The sequence below is a fragment of the Berghia stephanieae genome, chromosome 13 (genome assembly GCF_034508935.2).
Source record: "Berghia stephanieae isolate SIO BIC M18660-M18661 chromosome 13, UCSD_Bste_1.3, whole genome shotgun sequence".
Classification (NCBI taxonomy): domain Eukaryota; kingdom Metazoa; phylum Mollusca; class Gastropoda; order Nudibranchia; family Aeolidiidae; genus Berghia; species Berghia stephanieae.
Window position 1 is genome coordinate 29476464 of NC_088372.1, and position 16437 is coordinate 29492900.

At 34.5% G+C, this 16437-nt stretch overlaps 1 protein-coding gene across 1 annotated transcript; it reads left to right on the forward strand.

Annotated features, from left to right (window-relative positions):
• The first annotated feature begins 2121 nt into the window (after window positions 1–2121).
• Window positions 2122–14699, forward strand: LOC144959116 (frizzled-2-like). Its single transcript, XM_078891543.1, has 2 exons — window positions 2122–3179; window positions 9942–14699. Exons 1-2 carry the CDS (start codon window positions 2438–2440, stop codon window positions 11126–11128), a joined length of 1929 nt encoding a protein of 642 aa, XP_078747669.1. The 5' UTR covers window positions 2122–2437; the 3' UTR covers window positions 11129–14699.
• Window positions 14700–16437: the final 1738 nt, after the last annotated feature.

Sequence of the window (16437 nt, forward strand, 5' to 3'; positions counted from 1 at the left end):
CCCTGGCTCGTTTCCAGGTCCGAAATCCGAAACGCTTTTAACCTCTCACACCGATGGCGCTCGCTTCGTCCTCGTTTTCTGCTTGTTTGATACAATCGGATACTGTTTGCCAGATTGACGCAAGGTAAGCCAAGTTAACGTTGGAATGGAGAAATCGCACTGCTATATTATCCTAATAATAATATTGCACATCTTTGACCCATGCCCAATACGGGTGGATTTCGATTTAGTGAAGTCCGAGTCGTTGAGAACCCAATGGAAGCAATCTTATATTCCTGTTTTTGTCCAATCGAGTCATTGATCACATGCTTTGTTGCTGTCCAACGATTGAATATTTCTTAATATATATATTATAAACACGCTGTAAACACGATGCTTTGTTTATGAAAGTTGTCAACAAACACATAGGTCAAGATGAACAAAAGGACATATTGTGATGTTGGATATTTAGAAAACTGTGAACAGTTTTCACTATGTGGGTCACGTTGAGCACATTATGTAATTGATTTGTTTATTGACCATGACTCGCAGATACTTGATAAATGATTTTGCCAGCGGATACTTGGACAAATTGATGTATGTGTTTAGGTAAAATACTCACAACATCCGCCAACCCTTACCAACACATAAAACTGTATGTAACCTTGAACATTTTTAGTCAGATTGGTGTAATTTAGTGAGAACTAATCACCAAAACATAGCTGTCTAAAAACAATTTTTAAAAAAACAGAATGGCGTCAATTTCGTTCTTCCTTTAAGAGCCTCTATCGGGTATCATATTGGAGTGAATCAAATACCGTAAAGTAAATTTTATGTTAAACTCATCAAAAATATAAAAGTTAAGTAGGTATTTTGTATTTTAAGAAATGATATACATATTTCTCAATGATACATTTTACTTTACTTCGAGTTTTCATAGTTTAAGCTATGGAGGTAATTTATTTAACAATATGAGCATCTTTATTGCGTAATTTCCTCTTTAACATGCTCAAAGTCCTGTAAACGTGGTCCCTAGTCAATAATAGGTAGATAGATATATAGGTAGATAGATAGATAGATAGATAAATAGGTAGGTAGATAGATAGATAGACAGATAGATATATAGATAGATAGATAGATAGATAGATAGATAGATAGATAGATAGATAGATAGATAGATAGATAGATAGACAGACAGAGAGATAGATAGATAGATAGATAGATAGATAGATAGATAGATAGATAGATAGATAGATAGATCGATAGACAGATAGACAGACAGATAGATAGATAGATAGATAGATAGATAGATAGATAGATAGATAGATATATAGATAGATAGATAGATAGATAGACAGACAGATAGATAGATAGATAGATAGATAGATAGATAGATAGATAGATAGATAGATAGATAGATAGAGGGGAGAGAGAGAGAGAGAGAGAGAGAGAGGGGGGGGGGGAACTTGTGTTCCTGTATTTGTTTAAATATGTTATTCAAAATGTTGGAGCTGAAATGGAGTACCATAAGGAAGTGAAAGGCCCTTTTACGGAAATCCTTAAAATGTTGTTTAAAAAGTTATGAAAAGCTGTCTTTTAATGTGAGAAAGAAGAGAAACAGACGGATTCCTTTTTCTTCTCCTCCTCCTCCTCATACTGTTCAGGTTTTTTTTAATTTGAACTCCATGTTGTACGCATAAATATTGAGAATAAACTGTTAGCGCGTTGAGCATGTTTAGTGATATTTCGCTACATAAAAGCTCAATTATTTTCTTTTGAAGCCTGGGATCGTAAAAATACTAACAAAAATGTGACAATGGAAAGGTTTGTTTTTCCTTCCTAAGCCTTCCATTTTCACCTTTTCGTGAATATCTAGATAGATGAAGGGAGTAAGATGGTACCGAAAAGGAAAAAAATAAATTAAGAAATGTATGAACAAAACACCTGTGTGCTTACTTATTATTTATTCCAGTGCAAACTTGCGACACATAATTTTGTTTGCTGGGCGGGTAATGTTGCAGTCTTCTAAAATTATTTATTTGGCTGTGAATATTGAACGGTTCTGTCACACCAGCTACCGCATTCATCGCCCTCAACACAGCCTCTGTTTTTGACTACACGGACCGAGAAGGGGCTATTTTTAGTATGCGTAAAATCTTTCGTTTGGACGGAGGGCGAGGAGGGGTGAAAAGCTGTTTGTGTGAAGTGAGCGAAGGAGGCGATAAAAATTCTGTTTTGTTCAAGGAAGATTGCTTGTTTTACTCTGGCTTTTCATAATTGATACGCGATTTTATGATACTTCTGTGAATATTATATTGGATTATGATTCTGGTTTGGATGTACAGTGGTCATTATGATCCTTATTCGTCAATTTGATTTTAGATAGTGATCCTCGTCAGTCAGTGAAAAAGTCCCTTTGTCTCGGCTGCCGTTTTATGGTCGGCTAGAATTTTACAACATGGCGGCGTCTGGATCGAGCTTTTCGCTGTTTTTAACGGTCTACAAAATGTTCGTTGTTTCCTTGTTAGTTCTAAATTTTGGAGTAACCATTACTGCAGCTCAACACTTTGGTGAATCTGATTTTTCTAAAGAAGACCCACCGAAATGCGAAAAGATTACAATTGATCTGTGCAAGGATTTGCAATACAACACCACTATTATGCCTAATCTGCTCGGTCATAAGAAACAAGAGGATGCCGGGTTGGAAGTTCACCAGTTTTTTCCTCTTGTGAAAGTGGAATGTAGTTATATATTAAAATTCTTTTTGTGTGCTGTTTATGTGCCAATTTGTACCATTGTCAATAAGGCCATTCCTCCTTGTAAATCTATGTGCGAGGAAGCCAAAACTGGCTGTGAAGGGTTGATGAATAAATTTGGATTTCAGTGGCCAGATTCACTTCGTTGTCAGCAGTTTCCGACTTCAGGATTATGTGTGGGGCCAAATTCTACGGAAACAACCCACAAACCACCCAAAGGTGGAAACGGAGGGCACACTGGTGGAGGGCATCATAATAATAACAACAATAATAATAACAACAATAACGGAGGACATACTGGTGGAGGATACATCCCTGGGCATAATAACAACGGAGGACAAACGGGTGGAGGATATGTCCCTAATAACAATAACGGAGGGAATACTGGTGGTGGATCAAGTTCTGGTGGCAATGTTGGTGGACAAGGTGGAAGTGGAGGTATAGGTAAGCATCCCCGTCTTGAGGCTAAAGCAAAGTTAAAATTAAAAGTCAAGTTTAATCGTACTCGCATAGCCTGTATACGATTTATAGAAAGGTACCAATTGCCCAAGAAACCAGAGTGCAGTTCAGTAAGATCACTCATCGGACACTTTATATGCGAAGTGGGAATTTAGACTCTAAATAGTCTCTTGTGGATATTCGGACTCGTGCGCAGTCACATTGGGGGGAGGGGGTCAGGGTTTATGTTGTTAGAAACGCTTTTCTTTCGACTACAGTTACTTTGAATGATTTGTGTTACTTTTGAAGAGTTTTAACTCTTTTCTTTTTTAATGTCTCACTGGACTTTCAATTGATCATTTTTGTCTTATTTTATGCAGGTTTAGTCTACATGTTGATAGTTACTATACCATTATTGTTATTTTGATTTGCATCAAATAATTAAAAAAAAAAAATTTTTATAATATACTGCCGCAGAAGACTATTCAGACTGAGTCCAAAAAATCTGTTGATAGCACATCCGCATTGGAATTTGTGTCCGAATAGTATAGCCACAGGGGACTGTTCAGATTCGAGTCCGAATAGCCGTAGCCCTTTATAAGTGTTAGTCTCGATTCATTTCCCATCCGGACAGGCTGGTTATAATCACTTTTGATATCGAGACCAATTCTGACAATATTCTCATCCCGCTTTAGTATTGAGTCTCGCCCCTCAAAAGTAAATTCTGTTCACACTGGTGTCAACATGCGAAAATGAAGATAGTATCTAGTTTATCTTGTGTGCATGCACCTTTTAGTCTTTAGCAGTTGTCCGTTCATTATGTTTGCATGCGATCAGATGCCGTACCTATTGGTTGAGTATTTATAGGTTTCCAAACAGACTAACAGTAACAGAGCCTAATTTAAAACTTTTAAAAAAGAAAAACTTGAGCTTTTATATAGCACAATATTCACATGCTCAAAGCACTTTACAAGGGGGCCCTAGCCAGCAACAACCCTTAGAATGTAAGACGAGACATGACGCCTGTTAGGCGATGTTACAAATTTTCCCAACTGCTAACGGCCAGGTACTCATTTTACACCTGAGTGCATTGAAAGAATGTAAGTAAAGTAAAGAGCCTTTTCCAAGGACTCAACTATGCACCGCTCAAAGCGGGACTCGACCCAGATCCTTTAGACTTTAGATCTGAAGGCGAGTGTCATACCACATAGCCGCACAATAATTTTTTAGGATCACAAGAGTGAATATCTTGGTAACTGCAACAAGTGAATGAATGAGAGAAATAGTATATTTATAATGAACTGTTTTTTAAAAAATTAGATTTGTTTTGTAATTTACATGTTAGCTTGAACGATTTACTCAGGCAATTGTATTGCGATACTAATTATTTTAATTAAATGGCTTGAACGACATCAATACAATGATATCTGTCTCTATAAATATTAAGGTAAAAGAATATAATATAAGCCTTACTTTTTCATTATCATCTCGTGATTGACATTAGTAAAAAAAAAAAATTAAAAACTCCATTAGTCCAATTGGGTTTTCTTACTGATCCCACAGATCGTAAAATTCAGAGAAACTCCGTTTTGCTCTGCCACTTACATTGATTTCATTAATTATAAATTTAATATAATTTCTCAGTTTGAATGTTTTATATATCCAAAGAAATGAAACAAATTTACCTTTATCAAGCCAATAACACAACGATTTTTCATTATTTTAATTGTTATATATCCAGTTCAAGCAAAAGTTTTACCGCAATCTCTGTCATTGTTAGTTGCCAGTTGTGTCCTGGTCTTTGGGCGTTACAACTCAAACAAAAATATAAGAGATTGTAGGCACAACGTTTATCTAATTACTATTAATGCTACCAGCCCAGTTTCATTCTGTAGATAGAATAGATCTTTAATCCAAGGAGAGCAAATTTAGGTATTTTTACTGTTTTTAAGTGGCGGATGCATATATAGAATACCTCCCAACTTTTTTTTTTTTTGTGCAATTTACTTGGTTACAGATTTCGTTACTGCCCAATGTTTTCATGGCTCTCATTGCTGTTCTGTTATGATTCTCTCGTGAACTGGTTTTGAACTCCCCTTGGCTTATTTGTCAAATTTAACATTTTAAAAAAGAGTAGCCAGTTTGTCCCAAGGACATACCTGCCTACTTTTACAGATCATCTGTAATTAATTGTTATTGAAAAGGAAGAAATATTTTTAATGATTTTAATTTCATAGGATTTGGTCACAGTGTCAGAGATACAATTTGTCTTATAATCATAACTTATTATAGTTAAAAAGGCTATCACCAGTTTACCTCCCATAATAGCTAAGTCGATCGCTAACTTGTCATGGTTGTCGTCAACAACAAAGTTTAACTGTTAGTGTTGTAGCATTATTTTTTAAGAATTTGGATTATCATGAACTTTTTTCATTTACCTATGACGAATTTTTTGTTGGTTTACTCATTTTGTAAATGTTCAAGTAGGAAGTATGCACAAGAGCTGGAATTTATCTTGTTTTATGTTTTATGTAGCAACAATATATTTCGGGGTTCCAATAGCTCAGTCAGTAGAGCACTTGCTCCAGGTTATCGGATTTCTCAAATCGCAGTCAACATGGCGTTTAATTGTATAATTTAACTCTATATTCTTTACTTTACTTTCACAGACCTGCCAATTCTCTCTATTTTATCAGTAAATCCAAAATATTAATAATTTTTCTCTTTTCCAATTTGCTCAGTTACAAATCATGTTCCTGATTTTGCTTTTAATCTTAATTTGATTTATTTCGGGTTTCCTTTGCCTTTGGCTCAGACGGTAGAACACTCGCTTCACACGCAAAGGGAATGAGGAAATGAAAGATTTTGCTTTCATTGGCAAAGTTATTAGGAATTGTAATAAAAAAATCGTTTTGTGATTTGTCTTTGATCGTATGCTTGTTGTAAAAATCTGATAACCCAAATTGTCTCTAAATGGAGATTCTCTCAAACCAACTTAAAATATTTTCCTTTCCAATCATGTTGAAACAACCTCATTATATTGAATTTGGGTATCAGGCCTATAATGAACTCGATGTAACACATGATGCGATGTATGCATTATTATAAAAGGCCTAATTGTTGTTAAAGTTAAAGGGTTAAGTCATTGTGAAATTAAGATTAAAACTTTTTGAGGTTAATTTGTTTCAATATCCGTATAAGGGTTGTAAATCTAATTTCAGAAAAGTGAGTGGATTAAGACGTTTTTGTCAATAATAAATAAACTAACAAGAAATGAAATGAAGTGTTACAAGTAGGGAATGAAAACTTTACAACTGCTGTATAAATATTAAATGTTCATTTGGATGTCTTTTCGACAACAACAAAAAAAAAAACTGCACAATTTTAAAAATAATTTTTAATAGGATTTCTATTGTTTTTCTCATTAAATCTTTTAACCTTTGTCGAGAAGTCAAAAGATGAGACAATAGTTGACTAATCAAAAAAAAATATTCCCAGGGTAATAGTACCACCAAGACTCACTTTAGCTCTGAGTTGGGATTTTGTGCGATGGATGGGAATTTGAGATGATTTCAAATGTGGCACAGTAGGGATAAATTGTTCTTGGAGTGTTGATTCTGTTTGCTGATTTAATTAGTTGACTTTTTCTCTTACTTGTAAATGCAGATCTGTAAAGTTTTAAATGGTTGAGTATTAAAATCATTAAAACTAAAACAAACACGATTTCCGTATAATCGTGACATGGTCTTTGGGGACAATGTATTGGCCATCATGTACGTTTTGCTGATTTTTTAAATACCAAGTTAGGCCCCATCCCTCTCAGCTGATTTTAAGGTTCATTTTAAACTTAGCGTTATGGTTTTTAGTTTTGTGATAATATAACATAATAATAGTAATAATAATTATTATTTAATGATATAATATATATATAACAAAAGTAGTAATATAATACTAATAATAATAATAATAATAATAATGATAATAATAATAATATAATAATAATAATAATAATAATATAATATAATATATAATAATAATATAAATAATAATAATAATAATAATATAATAATAATAATAATAATAATAATAATATATAATAATAATATAATAATAATAATAATAATAGTAAGTAGTAATAATAGTAATAATTATAATAATGATAATAATAATCATCATCATCACGATAATAGTACTGTCTGAGAAACCTTTTAGAACAGAATTTACTCTTTTCAACATTCATACATAATTCGCTCCATCCACTGAAGCTATATATGTTCATTCCAAGAATTCTGTATTAGGTATTAGATTTTCTTCTACTTAGAACTTCTTACCAATGTACTTATAACTTTGTCACTGCTGCTTAGAAACTTAGTTCTCTCATGTCTACAACAAATTTGGTTGTCTCGACTCGCCATTCGCCTCTGTATCATGCTGATATCATATTTTTTGTTTTGTTTTTTATTCTACAGCACAAAAAAATCCAATGTCATTGGAAATATGCTCGTTTTCTGTTGTTGTGCCAGAGATTGTAGATTTCAAGAGATTTTACAGATAGTGTCAAAACTACTGTGGCAGTGTTTTGTTTTTGTTTTTTTCTTTTAAATGTCATTTGAGTTGAGATTTACATGATCTATATTTTCCTTTTGGTTTTTAAAATTTGATTATTTTTTAAATATGTGGACGTTTTTTTTAAAAAAGGACAAGGGCTATTCCATTTTTTCAAAAGCTGCAAGTAGACTTTCTCTAACTTAAAATAAATCCAAGCTAAATTTCGTTATGCAAACCAATGCCAGTGTTTCTAATTAAACCATGTAGTCTTAGAATAATCTTTCAATGCTTTCAATATAAGAATTCATATGATCAATAATGGCTAAAAATTAAAAACTGTACATGCATATAAAGGATATGCCTGGATGACAATCTTTAGTGCTGTCACTGTCACGTTCAAATTTTTTTTTTAATTTTTTTTTTTGGTTTTATTCCTTTTTTTATATAATTATGATTATTATGTTTGTGGTTGTGGATATTGTGTAATTCATTGAATAAACCGGTAGTGATTATAGTTAAAGGATTTATCATTCTCGGGCAACCTTTTAGTTTCAGTAGCCTGATCACGTTCCTGACATATAAGGGGCGTGTATTCAAAAACGATGATGACAGTAAGCATTGGGATTGCTTTTGGAATTCCGTTATGGTTTTTATGTTTCAATAAATTTGTGTTTATAACCTGTTTATTGCTAGCTAAACCAAGGTTTTTTTTTCCGATTTGCATCAGTGGGTTCAGACAAATACTAGACACATGCCACACCAACTTGATTTTTGATCTTAGAGATTATTATATGTGGCATGCTTGTTCAACTAATACAACATTCTACGGGTGGTTTGACACTTTAATGGACTTCAATTATATTATATCAGCCTTTTTTTTTTTCCTAATGTGTAGTATCTCATTGCCTCTGCCTACTACTACTAGCAAGGATAAACACAGGTTGCATAATATCAAGATAATGATACTTAATATTAATAAACACTAAACACTTGTGTTAGTCAAAATGATCATCAAGCTGCCATATGCCATGCAATGTGTGTGTGATTTATTCTTTTTTTATTTATTTAATTTTTATTTTTTTTTAAATATATATATTTTGGCCGGAACTTTTCTTTCTCTACTTTATCTATCAATGTAGACATAAGGATACTGAGTGACTGACCATATAAGACCACTCATTCATTTAGAGCTGCCACTACAGTCTTATCCTGTAAATATCCATTTAAATAATCAAATACACAAGATTTGTTCCACTGTAGTTTACAACAAGTTGCATAATTTGATTCAGCATAGTACTTTGCTTGTCAAAAACAACTATTTGCATCATAATCTATACTCCATTTGATTCGCCTTTCCCCAAGAGGCCGAATGTGTAAAGTGTAAAGACTAATATATAACATCAAAATGAATTGATTATAATTATAAATGATTCATTCAATGTCATGGTTGAATATGACCTACCATAATTTATTAATTGCTCTCAATAAACATATCTTAGGTTATGTGGAAAAACTGGCATGTGTTCCGTTAAAAAAATATATTCCAATTTTCTGTGGTTGTTTCAATTACAGACCTTGGCTGTATAAATGAGGATGTGACAACATTCACCGCATAAGTACACCAGGGCTAAGTTATTTTGAAAAACTATGGAAAGATTTCGTTTTCATCAGTTTCTTTTGGTTGATGAATTATGAAATGAAAAAAACAACTCATTGTCCATATATTTTTTAACCTTTGAAAATCTTTTTCCCCTATCTTGTTGATGCTGGACTTATATAGATGGTTTTCGGATTCTTTTTCATGTCATAATTCAATCCAGAGAAACTGCTGAAAACTGAATCTTTCCTTGGTTTTTCAGAACTTTTTATAGGTGTGACCTTTTGGATAGCCTTGTACTTGTATACAGAAGTTTCTGGAGTCAGATTTGACCGAAAAGAGGGAAACTGTTGTAAATATTGTTAGTTGCAATTAAAGAATGGTTTTTTGATCAAATTGAACTTTGCTGATTCAGTTCTAAAACATTTCAAAGTGAATAAGAAGTGGACATTATGCATTCACTTTTGACTGATAAATATTTTTTGAGATTCTGATTTAAAAAAAAAAAAAATTTGGTGAAAATTTAACAATTTTTTTTTGTTATTGTTTTGTTTTTTGTAAATGTGTATTCGTTACTTTGGTAATTTTTGTGCTAATGTCTATTTTTTAACATTTCTTTTCAGAGCCCACTCCTCCTTTGGACAAGAAATCACCAAAAGACACAGGCCTAAGGTTTGTCTGTCCTGGGCCACTCAAAGTATCCAAAGGCCACGGTTATAAGATCAAAGTAGGTGATGAGCTCAAAAATGAATGTGGCGTTCCTTGCGAAGGCAAATTGAATCTGTTCTTTGACAATGGTGAAAAATCTTTTGCCCGTTGGTGGATCGGTATTTGGTCATGCATTTGTCTGGCTTCAACTCTCTTCACTGTTCTCACTTTTCTCATTGACATGCAGAGATTTCGATATCCTGAAAGACCAATCATCTTTTTGTCTGGCTGCTATTTCATGGTGGCTCTTGCCTATGTAGTTGGATTCGTCTTGAGAGAAAAGGTTTCCTGTACAGACCCATTTGAAGCACCCAATGATGGAACACAGCAAAAGGACATGGAACCTATGATAACTCAAGGTACAAAGAAGGAAGGATGCACAATTCTCTTCATGATGCTTTACTTTTTCAGCATGGCGAGCTCAATTTGGTGGGTAATTCTGACCTTGACTTGGTTCTTGGCAGCTGGAATGAAATGGGGTCATGAAGCCATTGAAGCCAACTCTCAATACTTCCACTTGGCTGCATGGGCTGTGCCAGCCATGAAAACAATTGCTGTTTTGGCAGTTGGGCAAGTTGACGGAGATATTCTCAGTGGTGTCTGCTTCACAGGAATTTTTGACGTGGATGCTCTTCGTGGATTTGTCCTCGCTCCCCTTGTTGTATATCTCATCATTGGAACCTCTTTCCTTCTTGCTGGATTCGTCTCTCTTTTCAAAATCAGAACCATAATGAAAAGTGACGGTACAAAAACCGATAAGCTAGAGAAGTTAATGGTTCGAATCGGAATTTTCTCTGTTCTCTACACTGTTCCTGCCACTATTGTCATTGCATGCTATTTTTATGAACAAGCGTTCCGTGACAGGTGGATGATGACGTGGTGGGACAGGTGGTGCCACAGCGGAGAATACAGGTCCAACTGCCCAACCTTGACGTCCAAGCCCTGGCCTGACTTCAACGTATTCATGATCAAATACCTGATGATGGTCATTGTTGGGATTACCTCAGGTGTTTGGATCTGGACTGGCAAGACTTTTGACTCATGGAAGAATTTCTCAACTAGGAGATTACTTGGAAACAAAAATAATGAGTCTGTTGTTTAAGGGTGACAATTTAGTCAACACTGTATCTCTGGAGTATTAAGCCAACAGACAATGATGTAGTTGAAAGCGTAAATGATTTGGTATTTGGAAAATTGAGAAAGGTGAAAAGATTTCATTCGTTCTCAAAGAGATGGTGTAATTATGAAGGAGGACAATATATCCAAAGGAAAGATTTTAAAAAATTGAAAACTTTTGGATGTCATTAGCCATCAGTTATTTGAGAAACAAGAGATTTCTGAGTGATGACATGAATGTGTTTTCGAATTTACATTGGATTGTCTGCCAGAAATGGGATGATATAATGTAAGACAAGCTGCTTTTATGGGCAGTTGGATGTAACAGTGAGACGAAAATATTAAAGATGATGGTTAGTGGTGGTGACGTGCGATGCATTGACATTGCTCAGTGAAAGCCAGAGTGTTGTCTGCATCAAATAATGCCTGTATACAAATGCAGTACTTTGATGAATTCATTCTATTGGATTTCTGTGTGTGAGCAGATCTTTTTATTCATCCTGTGGGGCACCCATATTACATGGAATGAAAATGCTTTAATGTAAAATAAAGGAGGATGGATCGTAAAGGATGAATGGCAAGTTTCTATTGGATACATACTGCCCTTCCTTTTTGGATTATACATGTACCCTTCGACTGATTCATTTCTTTCATGTCATTCTTTGTAATTTGTATTCATGGAGTTATAGAATCCGGAGTCAAATTAGAAGGAAGGGCCAGTACTATTGACTATTAATGATATATGGGATTATTCCTAAAGCAAAACAAACCAACAGAACAAAGCATAGTTCGTTGCTATAAATGAAATAAACGGAGTTCAATATTGTTGGGTCTTGATAACATTTTCACAAAGAGAAATATCGGATTTTATTGTATTTTTCTATTTTCCTGGAGTTAATTTAATACTAACTGGAGATTCAGACTGGACGCATGGAGATGGATGGATTGCATTATCTTGATGTGTTTTTTTTTTTTTTTTTTTAATTTTCACTTTACTCAAAAAGCTACAATACGATACATAATGTAATGACTATGACGACCTGATGAAATACCAAAATGTTTCAAGAGGGGTGCGAGTTGCTCCCTCATTTCCTTTGTAATAATATCACTATGCAGTTGTGATGGATTTGATTTGATTATCATTCTTGCAATATCGCTGAGGGAATGAATGTGTTTGCCTCTCGTGTCAGCCCCCTGATCATCATAGTCAGAGAGTGAATAAATGATAATCTCATTGCCTCAACATTATGAGGTCCTCCTGTTGCTTTAAGTAGAACAAATTAACAAAATAAGAGGGGAGGGACGTCATGTGTAGAGTATTTTACCAGTTAACTGCCGTAGCCTGGAAAAAACCCGAAAAACTTTGTGTTTAAAAATTTGGACAGAAAACTCGTCCATCAAATATAGATCGATTTAAACGACCCACATCTAGTCAAACCTAGGACTTCCGTCGGGTTGATAATTTTGGACAAGATTTGGGTCGTTTTAATTGATCAGTATTTAAATGACGAGTTTTCTGGTTAAAATTTTTAATACGTGCATTTGTTTGTTTTTGTTTTTGTATTTTTGTTGTTTTTTTTTGTTTTTTTTTTTGGGGGGGGGGGGGGGGGGGGGGGGTGAGTTGTTTATAGTACGGCAGTGTAGTAGTAATAATTCTGTTTGTATGTGAATTGAAATGATATTTTCAATTACTGGGATTGGGATTCTGGTCTGCCTCTTGTTGGTTATTACTTTCACGCATACCGTCCTCTTTTCGAGTACATTATAAAGGCAACCAGAAAAGTTGAAAAATAAAACCGCCATAGAAGAATGAATCTGGTACAATAGAGATGTGGCATAATTTGAATGGTCAAGTAATTGATATATAATTATATTGAATCATTAAAGCAAAACAAATTTAAAAAATGCAAAAGTCATCATCGCCTTTATTAAGGATTTCTTTTTTTTTAAGACTGTAATCAGCTGGGATGTCATCTTCCAATCCCATTATTATTAGCATTATCAAGGTTGCCAATTTTTCGTATAATTTACGGAATTCAGTATGTTATATAAATCCTCAGTATATATTCCTATCACCTGCTAAACTGAAAAGAAAAGTAAATACATAGTCTTTTTACTGGAGTTCAGCACTCAGAAAGGGGGGTCCGTAAATATGTGTTTGCGTAAAAGTTCAGTAAATTTTTGCCCCATGAATTGGCAACCCCGCATTTTGCTGTGTCATTTTTGTGTGTGTGTGAATTGTCACATCATCAGAATTTTTATCATGTTCATGGCCGCGGATTTAGTTAGGGTTTTTTTTTTTGGGGTTTGTTTAATTTATTTTTTTTTCTCGAGGACGTTGTGTATGTATTGCAATATAAACTATCGTGTATAAAGAAAGGATGTTTGGATGTTAATAAGAGTGAGATAATATCATTGGATTACAGCTTTAATCGAATTATGATACGTAATAATATTAACGTAACACTTATTTCAAGAATAATACCTTAGCGCTGTTATTATGTTGCGCACCTATTTAATTTGCTAGCGTCAAGACAATAATTGTGGGGTGTTGTATCATGTATCTGGGTGGGGATCCTGACCTCCCATAGTGGGCAGGGGGTTACATACTGTGTCTTCTATCCCCTTATGTCTGTTTTCCAACATGCTTTCTGTCTTTGTCTTGGCATGAGATTACTTGGTTTTGTCCTGGCCCTGGCCGGAGTCCTGGATGAGAGGGAAACAATCAAATGCATAGTTATTGTTTTGGGAGATGATATTTTTTTTCCTTGTAAATCATCTCTTTGTTATGTGTTATTAAATTTGTTATTTTTAATGTATAATGAAATGTAAGCATTTGAGTGTATTCCTCTTTGTTGGATCTTGTGCTTGTGCCTGGGTGAGACTTATAGGTGATATCAGACTAAGTACATTGATGGTATGCTCTTGGAATCTACATCTGATACCTATTTGTTCTCAATTCCCCTTTGTCTTACTTTTTCTTGTGTGCTGTATTTGTAATTCTAAATCTTTTTACTATCCCATTTTCTTCCTTTTTACTGGCGCTGATATAACCTTAATGTGTTGCAAGCGCCGTAAAACCCTTAAAAACAAAAAACATAAACGTATCATGTATCATATCTCCCCCCCCCCCCCCCCCTCTTCCATCCCTTGCAGCCCATTTTTGCTGTCTAGGTTCCGACACCCCACGCCCCTCCCCCTATCTTTCCTAAATGCCATGTATCATATGATGTCTCTTTGCCCCTTTCACACGGGACCTTTTTGTTCTGGATTTAGACCAATATATTTTACTCTGAAAGTTAATGCTGATTCTGAAAGATTAAATCCCCCCCCCCCCCCCCCACCTCCTTTTTTTTCAACTTTTTATTCTTCTTCCTGGCGATATTTAGAATGACTTTTAATGTTTTTGTTTGTGATTTTTTTTTTTCATCCATTTAAAATGTGCGATAGAAGAATATATTAATATGAAATAATTATTTTAGACAAGCTCAATTAAAAAGTCATAGCTGTGCTTTAGTTATTTGAATAAATATGAGGCTAGTAATTTAAATAACTATTATACCGTGTTCCTTATTCAATAGGTGAATTGTTTGTTACTATCGTGAGGCAAGCATCCTTCACTATTGACTGAACAGCATTTGAATTTAATAGAAATATTCATTATTCATGGGCGAACTATTCACCCCTCATTTTTACATTTTTGACCCACTCACTCATACTCAATCGTCACCTCCTCCCACCCCTCTTCTTTCCCTCTCTCGGCGATACACGTCCGAGGGTGAGAGGGAGATAAAGGGATGGGTGAGTCATCATCCTTCCCCCCCTGCCCCCCTTCTCTCTTTACTTCCACCCTCTTCTCGTGCTTTATTCACATTCCCTGTCTTCCTGATGACACATTGATAATGGTTGTTGACAGTATCACGATGGCGATAAGGAGGTAGTATTATTAGTAGGAATTGTAATTGTGGAGTAGTAGGAGCGATAACGATTGACATCAAAATGATTTTCGGCATCACTTTATGAAACCGATCATTATGTTATAGGTAACAATACTATTTTATATTTGAGGGGCAGGGGTGTATAATAAAAGGACCTATTTTAAAAGTCAGCGTTACCCCATCCTCTCATTAAATAAATTCGGTTTATCACTATCTACGATTGTATTATTTTTTTTCTTTAAAGACAATCAAATAATATCTGAATTGTTTTCTTTTTTAACATGGCTGCTTACTTAACTGTGACAAAGACTAAAACGAGAACAAAAATGGCCCTAAACTTTCAAGTTTGTAAAGTTACATACCGTGAAAAGAAAAAAATGACAAATGACATTGTTATATTATAATCTATGTACATATTTTGACATGAACACTAATTACCATAGTAATGGCTTTAATTAAAAGATTAAACTATCAAACTAACTGCGTCATATTTAATCGGTAGAAGTATAATGTCGATTAGCGGGGGGGGGGGGGGGGGGGGGTTATTTTGACATTTGATTGAAATCAACATTGGGTGAGAATAGTTGTATTTTACTCAGATTTTAATAATTTTAAAGCATTGAAAAAAAAAAAAACTACAGGTATTGTTGAAATGATTCGAAACGTTTCATGATGTACGGATATTATTTTTTTAAAAATTGTTATTGATTGGAATGGCTTGTTGAGTCTAACGCCTGTCATTACTCATCATATCAGCTGCTGTTATCCCATTTCTTGTGTGTCAAATCGGAAATGTTCTGGTACCGACGTGCATAGTTTAGTATGGCAGTATATAATAATATTATTTCTCATTGATTTGTAATGCTTTGGTTTTTTGTTCGTCATTTTATTTTTTAAAATTTTTTTTTTTTTTTTTTTTTTTTGGTTAATTTATCTACCTCAAAATCATTTTCGCTTTGCTTTATCGGAGAGTCGATCTAACATTTGCTATAAACCGTATTGTCCATGAATCTCTCTCTCTCTCTCTCTCTCTCTCTCTCTCTCTCTCTCTCTCTCTCTCTCTCTCTCTCTCTCTCTCTCTCTCTCTCTCTCTCTCTGTTTTTTTCTACACTCCCGATCCTCCCAGGAAATAATAATTTTAAAAAGACAATACGGGCGGGACATCAAATTACAACCAAATTGGGAATGTACTTGTACAAACAAGTGATGTGATACTGAGAGAAATCAACACAGCTTACTGCCCCCCCCCCCCCCTACTTCCTCCCTCTCCCCCGACGCAGGTTAACCTCTAAGTATAAGCGAATAAAATGCAACGTGTAAAGTACGTATCAGAGCTGGGCTGCTGCATCATAAAATA

Excerpts from the sequence above, each read along its gene's own strand:
- LOC144959116 (XM_078891543.1), top strand. The coding sequence starts at position 2,438 with ATGGCGGCGTCTGGATCGAGCTTTTCGCTGTTTTTAACGGTCTACAAA. Across the intron at positions 3,180-9,941 it reads AGGTGGAAGTGGAGGTATAG|AGCCCACTCCTCCTTTGGAC; the intron begins GTAAGCATCCCC and ends ATTTCTTTTCAG.